The sequence below is a fragment of the Bufo bufo genome, chromosome 1, assembly GCF_905171765.1.
Source record: "Bufo bufo chromosome 1, aBufBuf1.1, whole genome shotgun sequence".
Taxonomy (NCBI): Eukaryota; Metazoa; Chordata; class Amphibia; order Anura; family Bufonidae; genus Bufo; species Bufo bufo.
Window position 1 is genome coordinate 406,051,344 of NC_053389.1, and position 21,765 is coordinate 406,073,108.

The 21,765-nt window shown below is 39.7% G+C and overlaps 1 protein-coding gene across 2 annotated transcripts in view; it reads left to right on the plus strand.

The window, feature by feature from the left end:
- Positions 1 to 315: 315 nt before the first annotated feature.
- SH3RF2 (SH3 domain containing ring finger 2) overlaps positions 316 to 21,765 on the plus strand; it is a 140,298-nt gene continuing 118,848 nt past the window's right edge. For both annotated transcript variants that reach the window (XM_040406127.1, XM_040406135.1), the window contains exons 1-2: positions 316 to 398; positions 7,797 to 8,231. In XM_040406127.1, coding sequence (XP_040262061.1) covers positions 7,851 to 8,231 — 381 coding nt within the window. In that variant the 5' untranslated portion in view covers positions 316 to 398; positions 7,797 to 7,850. The remainder of the gene's footprint in view (positions 399 to 7,796; positions 8,232 to 21,765) is intronic.

The following is a 21,765-nucleotide window of genomic DNA, read 5'->3' on the forward strand; positions in this document are numbered from 1 at the left end:
AGTCCACAGCCTTTTTTATTTGGGGAAGAGGGTTACAGAAGTAGGTTTACGCCGTGTTCTTCTTTTAAGCTGTATTAATCATAAACTAGGAATTGTGATGGGATTTTTGGGCTGCAGAGCACTACATTGCTAGGACATGTTTTATTGTGAATATAACAAAAAGAATCTAAGAAATCCTCATATCTATAACTTGTAGGTTACTATGCTCATACTAATAGGGACTTGTGTAAGTTTCTTAACTTACTCTGGGAGTCACGCCAATTATGAATAAAGGCAATGCAAGAGTTAAAAGGGCTGTGCATGTGCATAGTTTCAAAGTAATCTAAGTTTCATTGCAGCCGCAGCTCCAGGAGCGAAACTGGTTTCTCCCTTGAGAGCTTTCCAATTGAAGAAGGAAGGTCAGTCACTACAAAGACTTTAGTTGGGGGATCTGCTTAAGATGTTCTTATTGAGTATTTGATCTGTATTTTCATTTTCATCCTTTGTACATGATAAACCTGGGTAGGATGTATGTTTCAAGTAGTGAGATTTTATAGCTTTGAATGTAGATGTCATGGTACAAAACGATGTGCAATAATAATTATTGAAATTCTAGTACGATTACGGCAATCTTGTATAGTTTGAAGCTCTACATTCACTTTGTTAGCAATATTTCCATAGATAAATAGCTTAATATTTCCTAGGTAATCTTTTGCTACTATGAAACCTCATGAGTGGTCTCATGAAGCCCATGAATCATGTTTTGTAGTAGTTTTAAGCAGTGTTGAGTGTAAATTACTTTTGGCAATCTTTTCAACAAACAGCATGTGATATCAATGCCCATGCGTAGACCCCATTAGGGGCCCTGGTTAAGAAACCCTTCTTCCAACTCAGTGGCCTATTTATCTCCTATCTATCTCATATCTATATATCTCTATTTATTATCTATATCTATCTATCTCACATCTATCTATCTCCTATCTATCTATCTATCTATCTATATCATATCTATCTATATCTATCTATCTCACATCTATCTATCTCCTATCTATCTATCTATCTATCTATCTATCTATCTATCTATATCATATCTATCTATATCTATCTATCTCACATCTATCTATCTCCTATTTATCTATCTATCTATCTCCTATCTATCTATCTCATATCAATCTCCTATCTATCTATCTATCTATCTATCTATCTATCTATCTATCTGTCTGTCTGTCTGTCTGTCTGTCTGTCTGTCTGTCTATCTATCTATCTATCTATCATCTATCTATCTCACATCTATTATCTATCTCATATCTATCTATCTATCTCTATCTCCTATCTATCTATCTATCTATCTATCTATCTATCTATCTATCTATCTATCTATCTATTATCTATCTATCTATCTATATATTATCTATCTATCTATTTCATATCTATCTCCTATCTATCTATCTACCATCTATCTATTTTTCCACTGTTGTTCATTGCTGTTTTTTTCCAAGAACCTGTAATTTCAGTTATTCCCTGAATGGGGTCACAGTAATTAACAAATGAGTCACGGATAGTCAGCCAGTATGCTTTTGGGTTGCTGAATACCAGCCTTCCTGATTCTAACAATCTAAAAGTAAAAGATGATTATTATAGGGACATGATAGAGATGGTACCCATTCTGGATCCCACTCTGTGAGCCAGTTGGTTACAGTGCCTTTGTAAGAGTAGCCTCCACTGGGTTGGACCTGGTGCACCCATGCAATACATGGTCAGCCATTCATTTGGACTGCTGGGATGCAGTACTGCATTTCCATTGCAGCGACCATATGTGACATTGCCCAGCAATAACAGCTGATCTTGCTAGGTCCTGCTGTATGTCTGTCTGCCGACCCAATTTTCAGATTGGAGGCAAATAGACACATTAATTGCTAGCTTAGACAATGGCAACATAAAGAATTCTAATCATTTGGGTGTGCCATCTTCTTGATCAACTAGGTCAAAAATGAAGGAAATGTAGTTTAATCCCTTACATTATTGAAGTACAGGTTGTGCAGAGATCTTTAGACTGAACTCATAAAACTGCACAGTGTAGGTACTGTAACAACATTGTCTTCATGTCGCATTAAAGCAGAAAGACTCCAGATATTCTATGTGACGGGCGCCAATGTTTACAATGCCTGTAATGTGCAACTGTTACACTGTGTAAGTGCTTAATCCTTGTACACTTCATACCCCAAGAGACTGAAATGCCTGTGGTTCTATTACCAGTGAACAGACCTCTACACTCAACATCTAGAATATTATTTTTATGTTTTACTTCTGACCAGAGTTGCCAACCAGAATTTTTCTTTTTTCTGTACAACTTATCCCAAAATCACAGACAGCCAACATTTTTTACGGACAAATTTGAAAACAGAATAATGAATGATAAAGATTATAAGTAATTCATGTCTATAGCTCAATATAATGATAAGAACTCATTATCAGCATTTATTGTGAGCTGTAAAATAATGATAATTGCCACCAAAATAATCTAGTCAAGTAACACCAGCCTCAAAAAAATCATGGACACATCTATTTTTTTTCACGTACACAGGAAAAAAGTCACCTATTTTCACGGACTGTCCAGAAATTTCTGCTTCTGACTACCACTCTACTGTATATGTCTCATACTAAACAAACACGCTGTGCCATACAATAACTAGCTATAGTCCCCATTTAAAAGCTCTTTGTCTTAAAGTGGTTTTCTGGGAGCTCAGTATTAAAGACCTATCCTCAGGTCTGACTCCAGGCCTATGTTCCGTTCTGATTGTGTCCCTTTATTATTCTGTCTGGCATCAGTATGTCATACATTTTTGCACCACCAATTTCATAGTATGCGTGCATCAAGCTTTCCCTGGTAAAGTGGAATCTTTACAATTTTGAAGAAAATTAGATAAAAAAATGCAATAAAAAAAAGTTGTCATTGGTGGTTCATAAATACTGTGCTTATTCTGGACACCATATTTTAAAAAGTATTTACACTAGGCAAATGGCGTAAAGACACTGATAAATCTCTTGTTGCCCTTCACATATTACAAAGCTGTCTGTCTGCAGCTACCAGTAGGGGAGTTCCATGCATAGGAGTTTATACAGTTACCATTATCTGCAATGGAAGCTGTAATCATCTCTTGTGTGAAAATGCAGTGTTTTAACTTGGGAACAGAAGAAGGAGTTCAGTACCAGGCCCTTCCTCCCATTGGGCCTCGTAGCAGTCATGTAGTCTGCCTCCCTTGAAGGTACAACACCGCGCATGCGGATAACAAAGGGTGGAATCCATTGTGGAAATCCTTAGCATAATTTAACATACAGTGTATTTAAAATCTGCACCACAGGCGCTGACTTATTCTTTGCATCATGTGGATGAGATTTCTTAAAATCTCATCCACATTGCTGGTACTGTAAAAGGCTATGAATTTGCCCCATGCAAATCCGCAACAGCAAATCCACCGTTTATCCGTCCTACATGGAAGTACCCTTAAAAAGGTTGTCCCACGAGAAATATTCTATAGTTTTGAAACCAGTACCTGGATCTGAATACTTTTGTTATTGCATGTAATTAAACATGTAGTCTAGCTACTGAGTTGTTCAATAAAATGCATTCTTTTTTCTTTGTCCGGGTGACTGAGAAGGCCGCACATGCTCAGTTTCATCCTTTATTTGCATCCTAAGCTGTGATAGGGAAAGAGCTGCATCAGAATGGACACGCCCCCTGAGCTGTGATAGGGAGAGCATGGACACACACCCTTAGCTGTAGCAGAATGGACACGCCCCCTGAGCTGTGATAGGGAGAGCATGGACACACACCCTTAGCTGTAGCAGAATGGACACGCCCCCTGAGCTGCAGCAGAAACAACACTCCCCTTGAGCTGACAGCCTGATACAAATCTAGCAGAGCAATTGGAGCAGTGAATGGGGAGATCTCTGGATCCATGTGAAGTACAGGGCTGGTTCTAGCTTTGTTAGAAAGAGGTTGTCATGTACTATCTGATGTCTGATATTCATTTTTTACATAAGTCATGGGATAACCCCTTTTAATCTTTGTCCCTATGGAAATAAATCTTGTCAAAGATTGGTTGCAAGGTAAAGCTGACAGAGGGGTGTGTGCTTTTTGTCAGGGAACCAGTGATATTAGCGCATGTAGGTTAATATCGCTAACATGACGTTAGCCAGTGTAATAAACTCACTCCAATAAAAGTCTGGCTACCAAATTAATACTGGACAGAAAAAATCGCAAAGAATTGCGGACCCACAAGGAGCCTTAACTATCACCAAAGAAATTGCACAAAAATCTTCGCATAGTAAACATAAATAAACTTTATTAACAATGTAAAATACATACATGAAGATAAAAAAAAGGAAGCACAAAGGTGGAACACGAAGGAGAGGAATAGGACCCAAGGAGGGGCTGGGAGGTCAGCACACCAGGAATCAGGGGAAAATATTATAGTAATCAAATGCTAGTCACCAAGAAACTTCAAGACAATAAGCCCCAAACAATGGAAAATGGAGGCAAATGTGAGGATAAACAGACTATAATATTTTCCCCTGATTCCTGGTGTGCTGACCTCCCAGCCCCTCCTTGGGTCCTATTCCTCTCCTTCGTGTTCTACCTTTGTGCTGCCTTTTTTTTATCTTCATGTATGTATTTTACATTGTTAATAAAGTTTATTTATGTCCAAGAAAAGTCTGAAACATGTAAAGACTGCACATAGTGACTGAACTAAAAATTTCAGGATTGAAGATTTATTGATTTATTTGGAGATACATTTAAAGCAATGATTCTAATAAAAGTTATAGGTCCAGTTTGGAAAACCTATTAGGCTACCTGCACACCTTGCAGATTATGCAGGTTTTTTCTTTGCGCATTCTCACAGCATAATACAGCACCAGCAAATGAGTTTTCATGTACATGCTTTTTTCTTTCATGTGGAAACTGACCTGATATGCAGATTTTAAAATGTGCAGCATGTCAATTGTTTGTGCAATTCCACCCCTTATGTAGAGTGGTTTTCCCTATAGACTTCAACAGGGTTGTTAAAATCTGTACCAAAAACTGCATAAAAACCACACGAGCAACACACCAAAACTGCAATAAATAGTACGGATTTATGTGCAGTTTTGTGTGCAGATACCCAAAATGTTAACTCAAAAGCCTATTTTTTTCTTGCTGCATGTTGTTTTAATTACGTACGGGCCTTTGGTACATGTAAACATTCATGTTAGGTGTGGTATGTAATTAGTTCATACAGTTCCTGTATGGATCTTTCTTGAAGCAGGAAAATAAGGTAAAACCTCTTTGATCTCTCAGTCTATTGATTTAATGCATCGCTGCTGTTTTCTCCGATTTTCTTTGACATGAATTTTTTTTAGAATAGTTTGCATTCAAGTTCCTTGTTTATTTCTATACAGAACATATCTAACCACTGCAATTAAAGGGGTTCTGCAGCTTTTTCTTACTGATGATCTATCCTCTGGATAGATCATCAGAATCTGATCAGCGGGGGTCTGACACCCACAAACCCCACCGATCAGCTGTTTGAGAAGGTATGGCTAAGGCCCATTGAAGTGAATACTAGTAGTGACGTCACTGGGCCTGCATAAAACAACAAGAAAGCCGCTGCTCTACTGCCAGCAGTGCGACATTCTCAAACTGCTGATCAGCAGGGTTGTCGGGTGTTGGATCCCCGACGATCAGATGCTAATTATCTATCCGGAGGATAGATCATCAGGAAGAAAAAGCTGCAAAACCCCTTTAAAGGGAACCTGTCGCCTGGAAAACATATTAAACCAACCACAGTACCTTAAAGTATCCCCCAGTGTGTTACTAATCATGATTTTCTTTCCTCATTCTGTCTCCTCATATTTGTTAAAATCGCAGTTTTAATGTCTGTTGGCGCCTTCTCCAAGTCAGGCACGTGAGCGTGATCACTGGCTTGTGTTCTCCAGCGCCTGAAGCCAATAATCACGCTCACGCTAAAGATGAGAAGCGACGGCCGGGCGCGAGCATGCTGGAACTGAACGGGTCATGTGTAGTCTGCTAAATGAAGGCGTTGAGTGAGGGAGCGCATGTGCGAGAAGAGCGCGGTCCCGGCATCACAGCAAGATGTCCATCACAATGTAGAGAGGAGTAGTAAGGGGCGGGCTTATCGTCACTTGAAGCAAGAAGGCTGCCCCCTTGACTTCAAGCCTGACTTGGAGAAGGCACCAACAGACATTAAAACTGCGATTTTAACAAATATGAGGAGACAGAATGAGGAAAGAAAATCATGATTAGCAACACACTGGGGGATACTTTAAGGTACCGTGGTTGGTTTAATATGTGTTTTCCAGGTGACAGGTTCCCTTTAAGTAAAACATTCAGTGGATTGAATGTGCAAGGTTGGAGTATAGAATTATTATATGGGTCAAGAGTGTTGTGAAATCTGGGACATCTACCATTTATATGCAGTGACTGTTTCCAAGGAAACATTTGACCTACTTTACCTGGTTTATTTCATTTGTTTTGAATAGATTCTTCCTCACATTAGCCTATAGATAGATATGGTGTCAAAATGTTACTATGTCCTTTAGCCCAAAGTGTTTTTTCCAATATCTGATGTTAGGCCAGTGTTATATAGCTGCTTTTCCTGGATTAACTGCACCTCAGCTGACTCAAACTCACTTTCAGGGCTCATGCACAAGAACGTTTTTTTTTTCCATGTCCGTTCAGTTTTTTTGCGGATAGTTTGCAGAACCATTCATTTCAATCGGTCAGAAAAAAAAAACTGAAGTTACTCCGTGTGCATTCCGTTTTCATATTTCCGTTCTGCAGAAAAATAGAACATGTCCTGTTATTCTGCATTACGGACAAGGATAGTACTGTTCTATTAGGGGCCAGATGTTCCGTTCCGCAAAATACGGAATGCACATGGACGTCATCCATATTTTTTGCGGATCCATTTTTTCCGGACCGCAACATTCATACGGTCGGGCTGGTACTTACAGCAGCATAAGACAGTAAGAGGCAGAGAGTTTGGTTCAGCTGAGCCACGGTTGTCCAGGAAATGCAGCTGCCATATGGCATGTTACTAGACATGCCTGTGCAAAACTGACCTCAAGGTTATGCACTATCTGTACATGAGTGTAGCATACCATTTAGGTTAAGAATAAGGGCAGAAATTGCTGGACATTAGCATATGACGCACATTTTTGTTTTTTCATATACCTGTTTTAACAAATTTTTTGTAAACTTTCTGGGTCTTATAGTTATCTTTGTCTATCCACCACTTAGATCATTTAGACTATTTCTATGTACATACACATTCAAGTCTGGCTTATAATTATTTTGCTGTATAAACTTTATTACTTCAGAGTGAAGAGGTAGGAATGAAGCGACATGACATAGTCTTTGCAGTCGGGATCTGTCCACACACAATCATGTTTGATTGCACAGAGATTATATCCATAAATGCTGTTTACCATAAGCAGTGGCTTGGGTGAGGGTCAGTGTTTCGGAATCACCGTCTATACACCAACAACCTGTTATAGCAAAGCAACTTAGATCCTGACAGGAGGATGATGAGAAGCATTTTATAGCTTCCATTGTATTTGTGAATCATAAATGACTCACTTGGAACTGAGCTGTAAAACTAAGGTGCACGTCTTGTGAAGCATTGCTCAGTAACATCTGTGGGGAAGATTTCTCCTCCAAGGAAATGCTGTGAGGTTTGAAAATCCAACGTCTGGTCTGCTGTGAACAGTGCACCTGCACATTTTATATCTTGTAAATTTTTTCATTTTTTTTCCAGTGGGATGATCATGTAGATTTTATCTTCTGGTTCCTAATAAAATCCTTGGCGAAAATGGATGAATTAGTTGTCCTTGACCTGCTGAACTGCCCGGTCTGTTTAGGAAAATTGGATGCCACTGCCAAGGTGTTGCCATGCCAGCATACCTTCTGTCAGCCTTGCTTACAGAGGATATTGAAAGCCCGAAAAGAGCTCAAATGTCCAGAATGCAGGACCTCGGTAAACGGCACTATAGAGGAGCTACCGGCAAACCTGCTCTTGGTCCGTCTTCTGGAAGGCCTAAAGAGTGGGCAAAGCCTGGTGAGAAAGAACTCCTTTCAAAGGGTGGGAGGACTATCTACCTCTGATTCTTTTCGGAAGGGTCCAGAACAGAAGACAAATCATGAATCACAAAACAGACTGTTTCCAAAGACAAGAATAATGCCTATAGAAGGGGTAAGACTAAGAATTTACTATATATATTATATACGGTATATTGTGTGTGAGTGCCTCCCTATTATTAGTATTATAATACATCACATATAATAATATCTGTGTTCCATTCGATTTACAGTTTTTCTCTTTCTCTTCAGTTTTTTTAATTTCCAGTATTGGCAATGGTTGGTGTGAAAATGTGCCAGGGTATGTTTGATTTGGCCTGTGTTTCAGAGAATCCTTTGTTTTAGATTATGTTATGCTTTGTACATGTCTGTACTTGGAAGGTGAATTCCACTTTTTGTTGCAAAACAATCTTCACTTTATTGCCATAAACAAAGTAAAGGCAGATGTGATGCGTTTTGGCTGAGTCTTGTTTGAAAGCTTGTTTGAAGAATTTAGCCAAAATGCGTCACATCTGCTTTTATTTTGTTTATGACAATAAAGTGAAAATTGCTTTGCATCAAAAAGGGAGTGCTGTTCCGCTTCTTCTACTTGGATACATGTTCCGGCAGCCCACCTTCTTCCAGAGTACCCACTGATCATCTCTACTTAATATGAAAATGGTGGGATGTAATGTTGGTGAATCACAGTCTTCGTTAGATAAACCTGAAGGGGTTACTGCACATGATCTCTACACAGTGCTAAGTAGCAGCATTTTGCATTTTCTAGGTCTAGGAGGCTACCCCACACTAAGGCTCTTTTCACATCTTTTTGAGTGTTCGTTCACTGTATGCGCCAGAAAAGCTCATAGTACATCTATTAAAGAGCCCCTAAAATGGATACCAATGAGTAGATCCCAGTGGATGGAACTTACCCATTGCATATGGTACACTAACACTCAAGTATGAAAATAGCCTGAAATGTCTTCTGCCTATACAAGTTGGGCTTACAAGGTGCAGTTTACTGTAAGAGACCTGGCTCTACTTGTCATGTGCAGCGTCATGCTATAATACAAGAAGATCCAGTACTCCTCACTTCTCCTTGCATTGTGGCAGGCTGTGTCCATAACTAATAAAACAGAAAGAGTAACCACTTTGTCCTGTCCCCCAACTATAGAGATAAAATGGTGACGCACTCTCTTGAGCATTAGCATGCGTATTTAATGGAAATCTATTATCATACAGTTGCTTAATTTTAACTGATTCAGTGCATGGTATTGCATCTTCAAAACTGCTCCATACATAGGAGCATGATGTGCCCTTCAAAACTATGAGCTGTATAGTAATTTCAGTGCTTCCCTCTCTGATTAGCCGTAAGGAAAGATACGTTTCTTCCTATCCAATCCAGCTGGCAGGTAGCGTAATTAGTATTTGGTGCTTGCTTTTAAATGGCTCACGAAACTCCCACTCGGGAGCAGTACAGCAGGTGCATGGGGTTAGTATTTGACGGCAACCAGTAGACCAAGGCCACCTGGTAGATCTCTGAGAGTAGATCACCAATGGATTAGTTTAATATCAAGGACTCATTAGTTAGTTGTCTTGAAAAGATCATTACATTAGACTGGGGACTTAAAGTGTCCCTGAACGTTTAATAAAATGTTGATGTTGTATAGCCACATATCAAAGGTTCTGATAGGTGGGGTCCGAGTGCTGAGTACTTCACCAATTGCTAGAACGAGGATTCACATAGAGTACTTTTCTCGCGGCTGAAGATGGGCTCATTAGAAAGTCATGAGCCCATCACTAGTCGGTGTTCTGCAGCAAGGAGAGAGAGTGTTCTATGTGATCGTTTCTCTCTCCTAGTTCTAGCGATCGGTGGGACATTCAGATACCAACTGACCAAAACGTTTAATATGTTGCAATGATATATATAAAAAAAAAAATTAAGTACAGGTGCACTTTAGTACCAGTTTATTGTTACCATGCTGACTGGTACATCTCTATAGAATCTATAAATCTATAGAAATAACGTCTGGAAATGTATTTATAAAGTAACACCCTGTAGAAGTACTTTATGGGGTTCAAACAGGGTCATTGTGGGAAACCAATGAATTTTATTGCAGGAGTTAGATACCTTATATGATTTTACAACAGATATCCACCTCTCCATGGTGACCTATACCTAAGTTAACGAATACATGGTATTTACTATCATTTGCAGGTTTTTCTGAATTTTGTAGAAACTGACCTGAGACCAGGGTTAGAGAATTTCTAAGCTTCTTCTTCCTATCTGTTTAGTATTTAAGCATTTCATCAGCTTCAGCACTAGGTATATCAAATTCTACCTTTTGTATGTGGATAGAATAAAATTCAGTGTAAAGAGATGAGGTTTCCTCCTTTAGCCTCTCCTTTTAACCTGACGTTGTAGTTACTTGTGATGTACCTAAAATTCCCAAGCTGTCAGCAGCTAATTATTCCGTTTTTTGTGTAATGAGTATTGTTGTATAGAAGCGTATTTTTGAGGGCCTATGATTCCTTTAACTCCTTCTTCCTAGCATTATTTAGTATTATCCTGGGGAACATTTTGCACATCTGCTTATTACTGGTAATCACTTTAAATCATACTCTTCCATTGAAGTACGTTGAGCTGTCAAGATATTTGTAATGAGGACAAGTTATGTAATGTATTAACAAAGTTACACAAATTTGTATGGATTATATCTCTACATAAATGTAACTTTGTGGCACACCATGACAGTGCTGTCAGGAGAAATAGACTCCATTACAAGACTCGCAGATTGTCACATTTAAAGGAAAGAATATTACTGTGTCAGTGCTCATGCACACTAGCGTAAGCGCTCAGTGTTTGTGCTGCAGACTGCAAACAGTGGTCCGAAATGCACAGGCATCGGCCGTGTGCACCCCGTGCTGCAGATGTGGACCCATTGACTTGAATGGGTCCATGATCCACAAGTTACGGCCAAAGATAGAACATGTACTTTCTTTTTGCGGTGCAGAGGTGTGGACCCAAAAGCCCATGGAAGTGCTATGTAGTGCTTCTGTGGGCTTGCAATCCGTGCCTTAACTCTGCAAAAGATAGGTGAAGTCCTATCTTCAGGCGTATCTTGCAGATTGCGGACCCATTCAAATCAATGGGGCCGTATCCGCACCAAGGAGTGCACACGGCCAGTATATTGCAGATCGTCAGTTTACAGGCACTGTGCACGTATGGCCCTCACAGACAGCTAAAGGACTCCATGTCTGTCTAGCTGTATTGCCTGTTGATTCTTACATATGGGAAGTAGCTCCTTGTTTACTTTCTAGTACACAGGCTAATGTATGACATGCACCAATATATTATAGTTAAAATATAAATATATCAATTATAGAAAAAAGGGCATAGATTGCACATTCATATGCTATGCATTCATCAAAAGCACAATTTATAAACATGAACATAAGGTCTATTGTATATGTTTTGATCATAAAGGCCCATTCACACGGCCGTATGAAGGGGTCCGCACCCATTCCACAATTGCGTACAAGAATAGGCATTTTCTATGATAGTGCCAGCCATCTGCAGTCCACAGATTGCTGAACACACACGGGCCAGTATCCGTGTTTAGCGGATCTGCAAAACACTGCGGTCGTGTGAATGCGCCCTAATACATAGGCCCACTCACCACGTCAGCGCAACCTCTTTTTAAGTGGGTCTCTACACTAATTTGGTGCATATTACAAGTAGGTTACACAAAACATAGACATACACATAAACAGTAATTAGATGTACTATGTTAAATAGACCCGGAAAAAGTAAGTAAAAACCCACTCAGTGTACATAGATACACCAAACAACGAGAATGAACTGAGATTAGACGGGTATATCATCAAAAATAAATCCTTTATTGAATAAATAACATATATAGACGAGAAGGTGAGACAACAGATAAAAAATGGCTACATCTGAGGAGGCATATCAGCACAGGTGAAACATAAAGGGCAGGGATGGAGTACAAGAACGGAGGCAGAGAAAGAGAGTACAATGCCTCACTAAATTCTGCATGTACTTCTGTAACCACAATTACTCAGTATAAGGGGGCAAAAAAACACCTAAAAATACTATGGTGCAAGTGCAAATGATAAAACACCACATCAATGAATGGTTACAGACTACACCGCAACGTATGGATGTGTAATTGTTCCAATAGATGTATGGGAACATACAACAGCCAAGAGAAAATTAAAGTGCAAGTGCATAGAGAGTCACCACATCAATGGTCCAATATCACAATGGAAACTGTGGTGACAACTTAGAACTCCATATACATAAAAATATGGCTCAGGTGCACGGCAATAGCCACCTATGGATAACCCAAGTGGGTATAGCTAAGCACCAGAGCCAGTAAACTCATCCCCAAAAATCCACAAGAGCATTACATATCTACATACCCATAGTATGAGGATATACACCTCAGGAGAGCCACGTAACCCCGACGCGCATTTCGGCGGATGCCTCCCCCAGAGGAAGGCATCCCCCAGAGGAGGGCATCCACCAAAACGCACGTCGGGGTTACGTGTATACTATTGTGTATACTATTGTTTACAAGCAGAGTTTATAAACAAGAACATAAGTCCACGTCACAGCCACCTCCTTTCAAGTGGGTACCTACACTAATTTGGCGCAGCACCCTATGACGACTGCCACCACCACAATGCAGCACCTGTGGGGGGTTGGTTGTTTGCCAGCCCAACAGCACCCCTGTTGCCAGGGTAAGCCCCCTTGGCTCTAAATATCATGATGAATAAGGAAAAGATAAATAATTTTGACAGTAAATAATTGATATTATTAAAAATATAATAATATCGGGATGACATTTTATGGCCATATCACTGAATGCTTAAATGTCTGCGATCACTTGGTACCATCTTTAAAGAGACAGCATCCGCTTTACATGTACGGCAGATGTCGTCAAGGGGTTAAAAACGGATAAACAGGCTGAAAATGGATGCAAACAATTATGCAAAATGGCTATGAAAAACTGACATTGCATCCATTTTTAACAGCTGTTCATTTTCACTGTCATGTGAATGTAGCCTTTTAGTGATCCCAACAATATTCCATTCTAGAAACCCTAGGTCTGTCGCCTGGGCTGGAGACAGGCTCGTATAGTGAATGCTGGTGCTATGTAATGAGAACTCAAGTTGAAGAATTGGTTGAAGTATTAAGAAGAAACGTAAGAGAAACTTCTCTGTAACTGAACAACGCTTTTAATACTTGTCATGGGGACAGAAAACCACATTTATTTTCTCTGAAGAACCTGCAAGTGCTTGTAAAATATATTGAGAAAGCTCTTTTTTTCAGATCATACAGGCATGTAGTCCAATTATTAGTTTTACTGATACTGTAGAGTGACAGGTAATGAAGTCAGACAGGCAGCAGACATGCCGCTACGAGGAAGCATCAGTCTGAATTCCAAAGCAGGTAAAATTATTCATATGTATGATTCCCATCGTGCAGGTCTTACTAGTGCTTTTAAGCATAAAATTAATTTCATTGAATGACTAGTTTTAAAATACAGCCTTTCAATAGAATGTTGGCTGCTCAATTTCCACTCTGAGAATGTATTAAATAAGCTGTGGAAGATTTCTTTCAGAGTGGCCTGTCTCTCAGGAGCAATAATGAGGGATACATTTTTAGCAGAACACTTCTCCAGAGATATTTCAAGAAGAAAAAAAATCCAAGGTTTGTCAGACAGTAAATTAACATGAAGTGTTGCGGCTTACATAGTGAAGGATGAAGTGCATTTAGGTCAAAGTCTATACCTCTTTAACGTAAGAACATAAGCAAAAAATAACATAAATAAAAACAGTCAGACCCATCACTTGGAAAGTGCTGTCCTCCCTTATGTCTGTTTTAATCAAAGGTCTCCGTAAATCGTGTTTCCGCACAAGAGAAACATTCTCTAAGGCCAGTTTCACAGGAGCATATTGCACCAGTGAAGGTCTAGTGACTCAAACTCATAGCATCATTGATCCTTATGATGCTATCAATTTGAGTCAGTAGTCCCATGGTTGGGCACAAAAATATACTTGTAATACGCTTGTGTGAAACTGGCCTAATGACAGAATGTTTTCCGTCTCCCTTGTGCCATAATCCAGTCTTCCTTTTAATTAACCCATTGAAGACATATGACGAGTATGCTGGTTAGTGGTAAGCATTGTGATGAACATACTCATCATGATGATCAAATTCTTGTAGCTCGATCTGTGCTCATTTTCTTTTCATTTTTTGGCATGCCCTGGATCATTGGAAAACCCCAAGGCTGTTTCAGTCTGTTTCTAGGACATACCTGAATAGGATTAAGAGAAAAAGAACAAATCAGCGTGTTATGATTACTGAAAGTAAAAAAATAAAAAATAAAAATGTACATGTCCTCAAGTCCAAAATTGGCCTTGGTTAAAAGAGACATAAAGGCCAAAATTGGCCTTGTGGGTTAAAATAGACATCAAGAAACTGCCAAATGTGATGTAGAAAAAGCTGTTTTGAATTGCTTTAACTGCTTAGTGACCAGCCTGTTTTGGGCCTTACTGGCCTAGCGTTTTGTTTTTTGTATCTTTGCCTTTTTTATTGTTCTGTCTATGTAGCCATATGGGGGCTTGTTTTTTGCGGGACAATTTGTAGTTTTTAATGGTGTACACACAACCTACCAATTAACTTTTATTAACACTTTCTGGGAGGGGGATAGGAAAAAACAGCAATACTTTACATTGAAAATTTAGCAGTGTTCAATAACATGATGACCTTATTCTCTGGCTCAGTATGCAGAGCAGGAGCACAGCTCACATATGAGTGGGATACCCATGCAGCGCTTAGACTGGGCATCTGTGAAAAGATGGCGGCCCAGCTTTAGGCCCCTTAGTGACCTCCATAAAAAGACGTATTGATGGTCACGAAGGGGTTAACCATTTTATAGAGGATTTCATAGAAATCAATGGAGGTCGAGATCACACATTTTATCAATGTAATCTTCTTACATGGGTCTATTACATATCAGAAGATTATTTTGAGTTACTGTACCTCTGTACATGAAAAGACCATTCATTTATTTCTTCTCAGTCAGGGGGGAACTAACTCTCCTTAGGGAGTGAGCTAATTTGCATCCCTTCCCTCCCTTTATTTCTTCTAGAATGACTCCTTTAAACGTCAGCACTGTATAGCTTGCTTTTCAGTAGGTAAACCAGTTTGAACTGGGCTGGTGCCAAATAATGGAACCAGTATGGCAACTATGGCCCAGACGCCTTGGTTTAGATACCAACATCATGGTATTAATCGGAGCAGCACTTAATTATTACATATATGTTAAATAACTATGTTTAGCACTTTTATTAGCTAGGTTAAAAAAAAGTTATTTAATCGCCAGCTTCATCAGCATTTTTTATATATTATTAAAGGGGACCGGCCTTCTTCAGATAGCTATTAATAAAGTCAAGGTTGCAGCTACGGAGACCTATTATGTGGTAACACAAATTACCCTGTAATTTTAGTCTTCCTGTAAACGCATCGAAACTGATGATATCATAAATCGAATTATCGATTTTCTTAGTATAAACATTAAAGGGGTTGACTCATCCCATATGAACCCTATGAGCTAGAGCTGGTGGACATTGGTCTTCCATGTGTTAAATAGATGGCTGTTCATCTGAATAGTAACTATTTAATGCTACTGTATATTTCATGATTTTAATTCCACCATTAGAATCAAATGTTCACCAGGAGGTTCAGAACATGATAGTCGTAATCGTGGGGTTGTTTGTGGTGAGTCAGCTCCTTTAAAGGAGCTCCATATAAGAGCTTCACCTTTTAGAATATGGAACTGGATGTAAGACTATGATTTCATATATCCAAAGAACACTGATATTATATCAAAGACCTTTTCCGTATTTTCTTTTTAGGTAGGAGGTCTTCAATAAGTTACAGAATGAAATGTGGTTGTTGTGCTAACTGTAATAAGTGAAAATTCACCAAGCAAAATGAGTGTAGAAATGAGAATCTGTCCTGCTGTTCAGTTAATAAAATTCCGAAACAGACATTGTAAAGTAGAAAATTCGTCTTTTTCTGCTTTTTCTAATATTTTGCTCAAATGCTTTAAAGGGGTTCTCAGCATTGGATAATCCCTACTTGCTAGAAGAGTCTGTTAACTGTAAACTGATCACATAGTGTCCCCTAGATGGGACTATGTGGGGGGAATCTGTGGGGAATCTGACAGTAAGGCTCCTTTCACATATGCGGCACAGCAATCCGCAGGCTGTTCTGACAGAGAATAGCCATGCCGGATTCCAAGAACTTTGGCAGGCTATTATCTGCCAGAAGGATAGTGTTACGGTCCCTCCAGTGACAGAGGTTAGAAGATCTGAGAGACTGGCGTGCAGGTTATCTGACAGCCTATCTGTTTTCACTTGTTGCAGTGCTGCTGTTGGTAATGACCACACCTCTTGTCTCAGGTGTAGGTTGTGGTCATTACTGCTCCTCTGTTTAGTCTGGACTCACACTTCATACCATGCGGTTGATATTCTCTGCCTGGAGTTGGAAGAGCTGGTGTGTGGTCCTCATTGGAGTTCCTGCTCATCCATTTTCTATTGAAGATAAGTGTACTTCTCTTGGTATTTTGTTGCTCCCATTTGCTTGTTGTTTACTAGGCCTCAGGAAGATGCTGGTTGGTTCATCTGGGAAGGAACCAGTAGTCTCAGACCCTGTCACTAATCCTAGGGCTTTTCAGGGTTACTAGGGCGTAGGTTTCTGGTGTATGAATATTCCGACCTTCAGGGTCTATTCATGCTTACAGGAGTGAGGGCTAGGTTTAGGGTTTCCTTGGTGGTCACCATTTCCCTTTCCCTAGCCTTGAGGCCTAGTTCCCTTACACTGTGACAGATAGGCCATCAATATATAATCGGCAGTATGCCTGACACTCTACACCCCCTACTGATCAGCAATTTCAGAGTGGTTGTAGCATACAGTTCTATGCATGCACTTGCTCTCTGACATCAGACAGTCTATGAATGGCAAACTTTAATCTACCCGTGCTGTAGGTCCTAATATGGACTTCACATTACTGTAGTAAGTGGACCATACCACCACCATAATAATAATCATCTCTACCGCAAAGCAGTCTCTTCTATGTACAGTCGTGGCCAAAAGTTTTGAGAATTACATAAATATTGGAAATTGGAAAAGTTGCTGCTTAAGTTTTTATAATAGCAATTTGCATATACTCCAGAATGTTATGAAGAGCGATCAGATGAATTGCATAGTCCTTCTTTGCCATGAAAATTAACTTAATCCCAAAAAAACCTTTCCACTGAATTTCATTGCTGTCATTAAAGGACCTGCTGAGATCATTTCAGTAATCGTCTTGTTAACTCAGGTGAGAATGTTGATGAGCACAAGGCTGGAGATCATTATGTCAGGCTGATTGGGTTAAAATGGCAGACTTGACATGTTAAAAGGAGGGTGATGCTTGAAATCATTGTTCTTCCATTGTTAACCATGGTGACCTGCAAAGAAACACGTGCAGCCATCATTGCGTTGCATAAAAATTGCTTCACAGGCAAGGATATTGTGGCTACTAAGATTGCACCTCAATCAACAATTTATAGGATCATCAAGAACTTCAAGGAAAGAGGTTCAATTCTTGTTAAGAAGTCTTCAGGGCGTCCAAGAAAGTCCAGCAAGCGCCAGGATCGTCTCTTAAAGAGGATTCAGCTGCGGGATCGGAGTGCCACCAGTGCAGAGCTTGCTCAGGAATGGCAGCAGGCAGGTGTGAGCGCATCTGCACGCACAGTGAGGTGAAGACTTTTGGAAGATGGCCTGGTGTCAAGAAGGGCAGCAAAGAAGCCACTTCTCTCCAAAAAAAACATCAGGGACAGATTGATCTTCTGCAGAAAGTATGGTGAATGGACTGCTGAGGACTGGGGCAAAGTCATATTCTCCGATGAAGCCTCTTTCTGATTGTTTGGGGCATCTGGAAAAAGGGTTGTCCAGAGAAGAAAAGGTGAGCGCTACCATCAGTCCTGTGTCATGCCAACAGTAAAGCATCCTGAGACCATTCATATGTGGGGTTGCTTCTCATCCAAGTGAGTGGGCTCACTCACAATTTTTCCCCAAAACACAGCCATGAATAAAGAATGGTACCAAAACACCCTCCAAAAGCAACTTCTTCCAACAATCCAAAAACAGTTTGGTGAAAAACAATGCATTTTCCAGCACGATGGAGCACCGTGCCATAAGGCAAAAGTGATAACTTAGTGGCTCGGGGACCAGAGGTCCTGAAAAAGAAGGGCCAACACTGCAAATACTGACTCTTTGCATAAATGTCATGCAATTGTCGATAAAGGCCTTTGAAACATATGAAGTGCGTGTAATTATATTTCACTACATCACAGAAACAACTGAAACAAAGATCTAAAAGCAGTTTAGCAGCAAACTTTGTGAAAACTAATATTTTTGTCATTCTCAAAACTTTTGGCCACGACTGTATATATGTGCTATGAGAACACTGTAACCTTTGCAGCTAGCTGCCTGTCTGCATTCTTCTCCACAGCCTTCCTTCCTTGACTATATGATGCAGTATTTGCCATTAAAAGGTTAATGATCTCCTTTGTGACAGTGGGGGATGTCTGGCAGACTGTGCATCAATAAATCTTCCACAGCTCCTTAAGTCCAACATCTTAGTGCTCAGGAGAGCAAAGAAGTACACTCCGCCTTCGCGCCCAGTCACACAACCTTATATTTGTGTCCGTATCCGTTCTGCAATTTCGCAGAACGGATGCAGACCCATTCCTTTTAGTGGGCGGCAAAAGATGCAGACAGCACACCGTATACTTCCGTTCCGCGGCCTCGCAAAAAAAGAACATGTCCTATTGCGGACAAAAATAGGGTTTTCTATCATAGGGCTGGGGGTTCGGTTCTGCAAAATGCAGAACTCACAAGGCCAGTATCTGTGTTTTGCGGTTCTGCAATTTGCGGACCGCAAATACATACGGTCAGCTGAATGAGCACTTTGTGTGCTGAGGGGGAACCTGTAGGTGCCCATGACCTTCGGGCCTAGTTGCAATTGATGTAATCCATATAGTTAAGCCACTGCCTCCAGATCTGCATCAAAAGCATCTCATCCAGCCACCCAGTACCCTACACTGTACTGACAAGCAGCAAGAACCCTGAAACAGCGATCTACAAATGCAGGATTCTCTTGTGGACATATTAGGATCGTACAAAGGAGTGCTGTAGATAATCTTTTGTTCCATTCTTTATAATGGCTGACATATCAATTGCTTTGGTAAAAGAAAAAGAATAGCTGGTGAACCTGGTGCCTGTGTATTACAGCTCTAGATTTACATTGCTTAATGTGCTAGAAGATTTCATGTTGAGTATTACAGGTTTGTTGTTACTATGATTCAATGGTCTACATTTGAAGATTTTTTTTTTTTGTAACACAGACCTATTTGTACTAATGTTAAACAATTTGAAAGTGCAGATTCCAAATATCAAGTCAGAAATTATGTGTCAGACTCAGGGCCAAATATTTTTCAACTAAGAAATATTTTCGGCATATTGTCTAGATTAATATGAGTTAATACGGAACTTGCGAAAAACATATTAACTCATAATATTGTTGTAGTGTCGTACAAAAAGATTAGTTTTTAAATGAACCAAAAGATCAACAGTTCTGTAAATAACTATTTGGCGCTATCCTTTTTGGATTTTCTTGAAGAGCTATGATCAGGATTGTCACATGGCAAACACCAACAGTAGTCTGGCATCATGTTTATGTTCCACCTGCCTTGATATCAGTTTTCCATGGTCTTAATGCCCTTATTAGGGATGAGCGAACTTCATATTTTGTGTGTTCGGGTTGGGGTATATGCTGAATTGCGTTATGGAATCAGTTACCACAAACCATAGCCCAATTCCATGACGGAATGCATAATGGTATGCCTTTAGAGGTATTCCGTTATTCTAGCATAAGTAACACAAAGGGTTAAAACTGGTACCCGCTCTGGTAGTGGCACACTATTGAAAGTCTTGATTGATAATATTTCTAAAAAAGTATACTTGCCGTGATGGACATATATGGGAGGGAAAAGGGAGACTTGGTCCTGCTTGCACCCGTTGGCAGCGCTCAGCTCCGGCCGGAAGCTAATGCGCGCGTGGGGAAGTCGGCAAGTAGTTGCTGAATGGGAGCTTCTGGGTGATGTCACACTCCTCTACGGATACCCCAAAGGACCAAAAACCTTTGTATTCCTTCGTCAGGGATAGGTGTAAGTCCTCCTCCTTGTGGTTAAATAGGCGTCCGGTTCCCATGGTAACTACCTGCCCCGTTTACATATAGCCCTATGTCTTACTGTTCTTACGAGTTTGCATTGGATGTTTACTCAGACCAGTTGATATCTTTATCTACGTGCAATATGCATCTATTCTTATTGATATTTAGTCAATTTAGCCCTAATACTTACATATGTTACGATTAATAATATTATAATTGTTTTTAATAGTGATCTTTCCTGATGTGTTTCCATGTGTATCTGCTAAAAGGCAAACAACTCTATTTCTTGATTTAATCCATTCGGTGCCAAGCTATTCAGTTTGTAGATCCATCTACTTTCACATCTTGACATTTGTTTTATCTGATCCCCCCCCCCCCCCTCTCATGTCAAATTTCACCTGTTCTATACCTCCAAAGGAGTATCCCTGAAATTTTCCTCCATGATTTTCCCTCAAATCCTTTCGCAATATTATTATGTTCTCTTATTCTTATTTTGAGGGCTCCTTTCATTATCCCTGTATATAGTTTACCACAGGGACATTTGATGTAATAAATCAGCCCCTTTGTATTACATGTCAGATGGTTCTGAATATTAAATTAATTTTGCCCATTTGTTGTTCTTAAAATGGGTTCTTTCTATTTCGCTAGCCGACAATTGTTACACATCTTACATGGAAAAAACCTTTCTTTCTGAAGTTGTCTACACTTTTACTAGTAAATAGTTGGTTTGAACGTATAGATGCAGCCACCAAATTCCATAAATTCTGTGCTTTTTTAAACGTAAATATTGGGTGTTCTGATATCTTTTCCCCTATTAATTTATCCTGCTTCAGGATATCCCAATGTTGTTTAATAATTCTTTTGAAAATCTGCTCCCCCTCACTGTACTGTGTGATTATTGGAATCTTAATTGTATTTGTGTTTAGCATGCATTCCTCCTTTTTTTTAATAGTTTTTGGTGTTTTATTTTGCAGAAGAATGTTGTGGTCCATTTTTATCACTTCGATCGATTCTAATTGATTTATTTTATAGCCCTTGTCTTCAAACTTATTGTGTAGTTATTGTGTAGAGGACTCCAGCATAACGAAAACCGGACGGATCCGTTATGCTGGCCTTAGACTTCTATTATGACGGAATGAATAACGGAATGCCTCTAAAGGCATTACGTTATGGAATTGCTTTATGGTCTAAGGTAACGGAATCCATAACGCAATTCAGCATATACCCCAACCCAAACTCGAACTTCAAAATATGAAGTTCGCTCATCCCTAATCCTTATCCCTGGTTTATGTTGGCACAATGACTATAGGTTTCTACCTGGTAGGCCTGTTTATGTTGTTCGGTTTATATGTA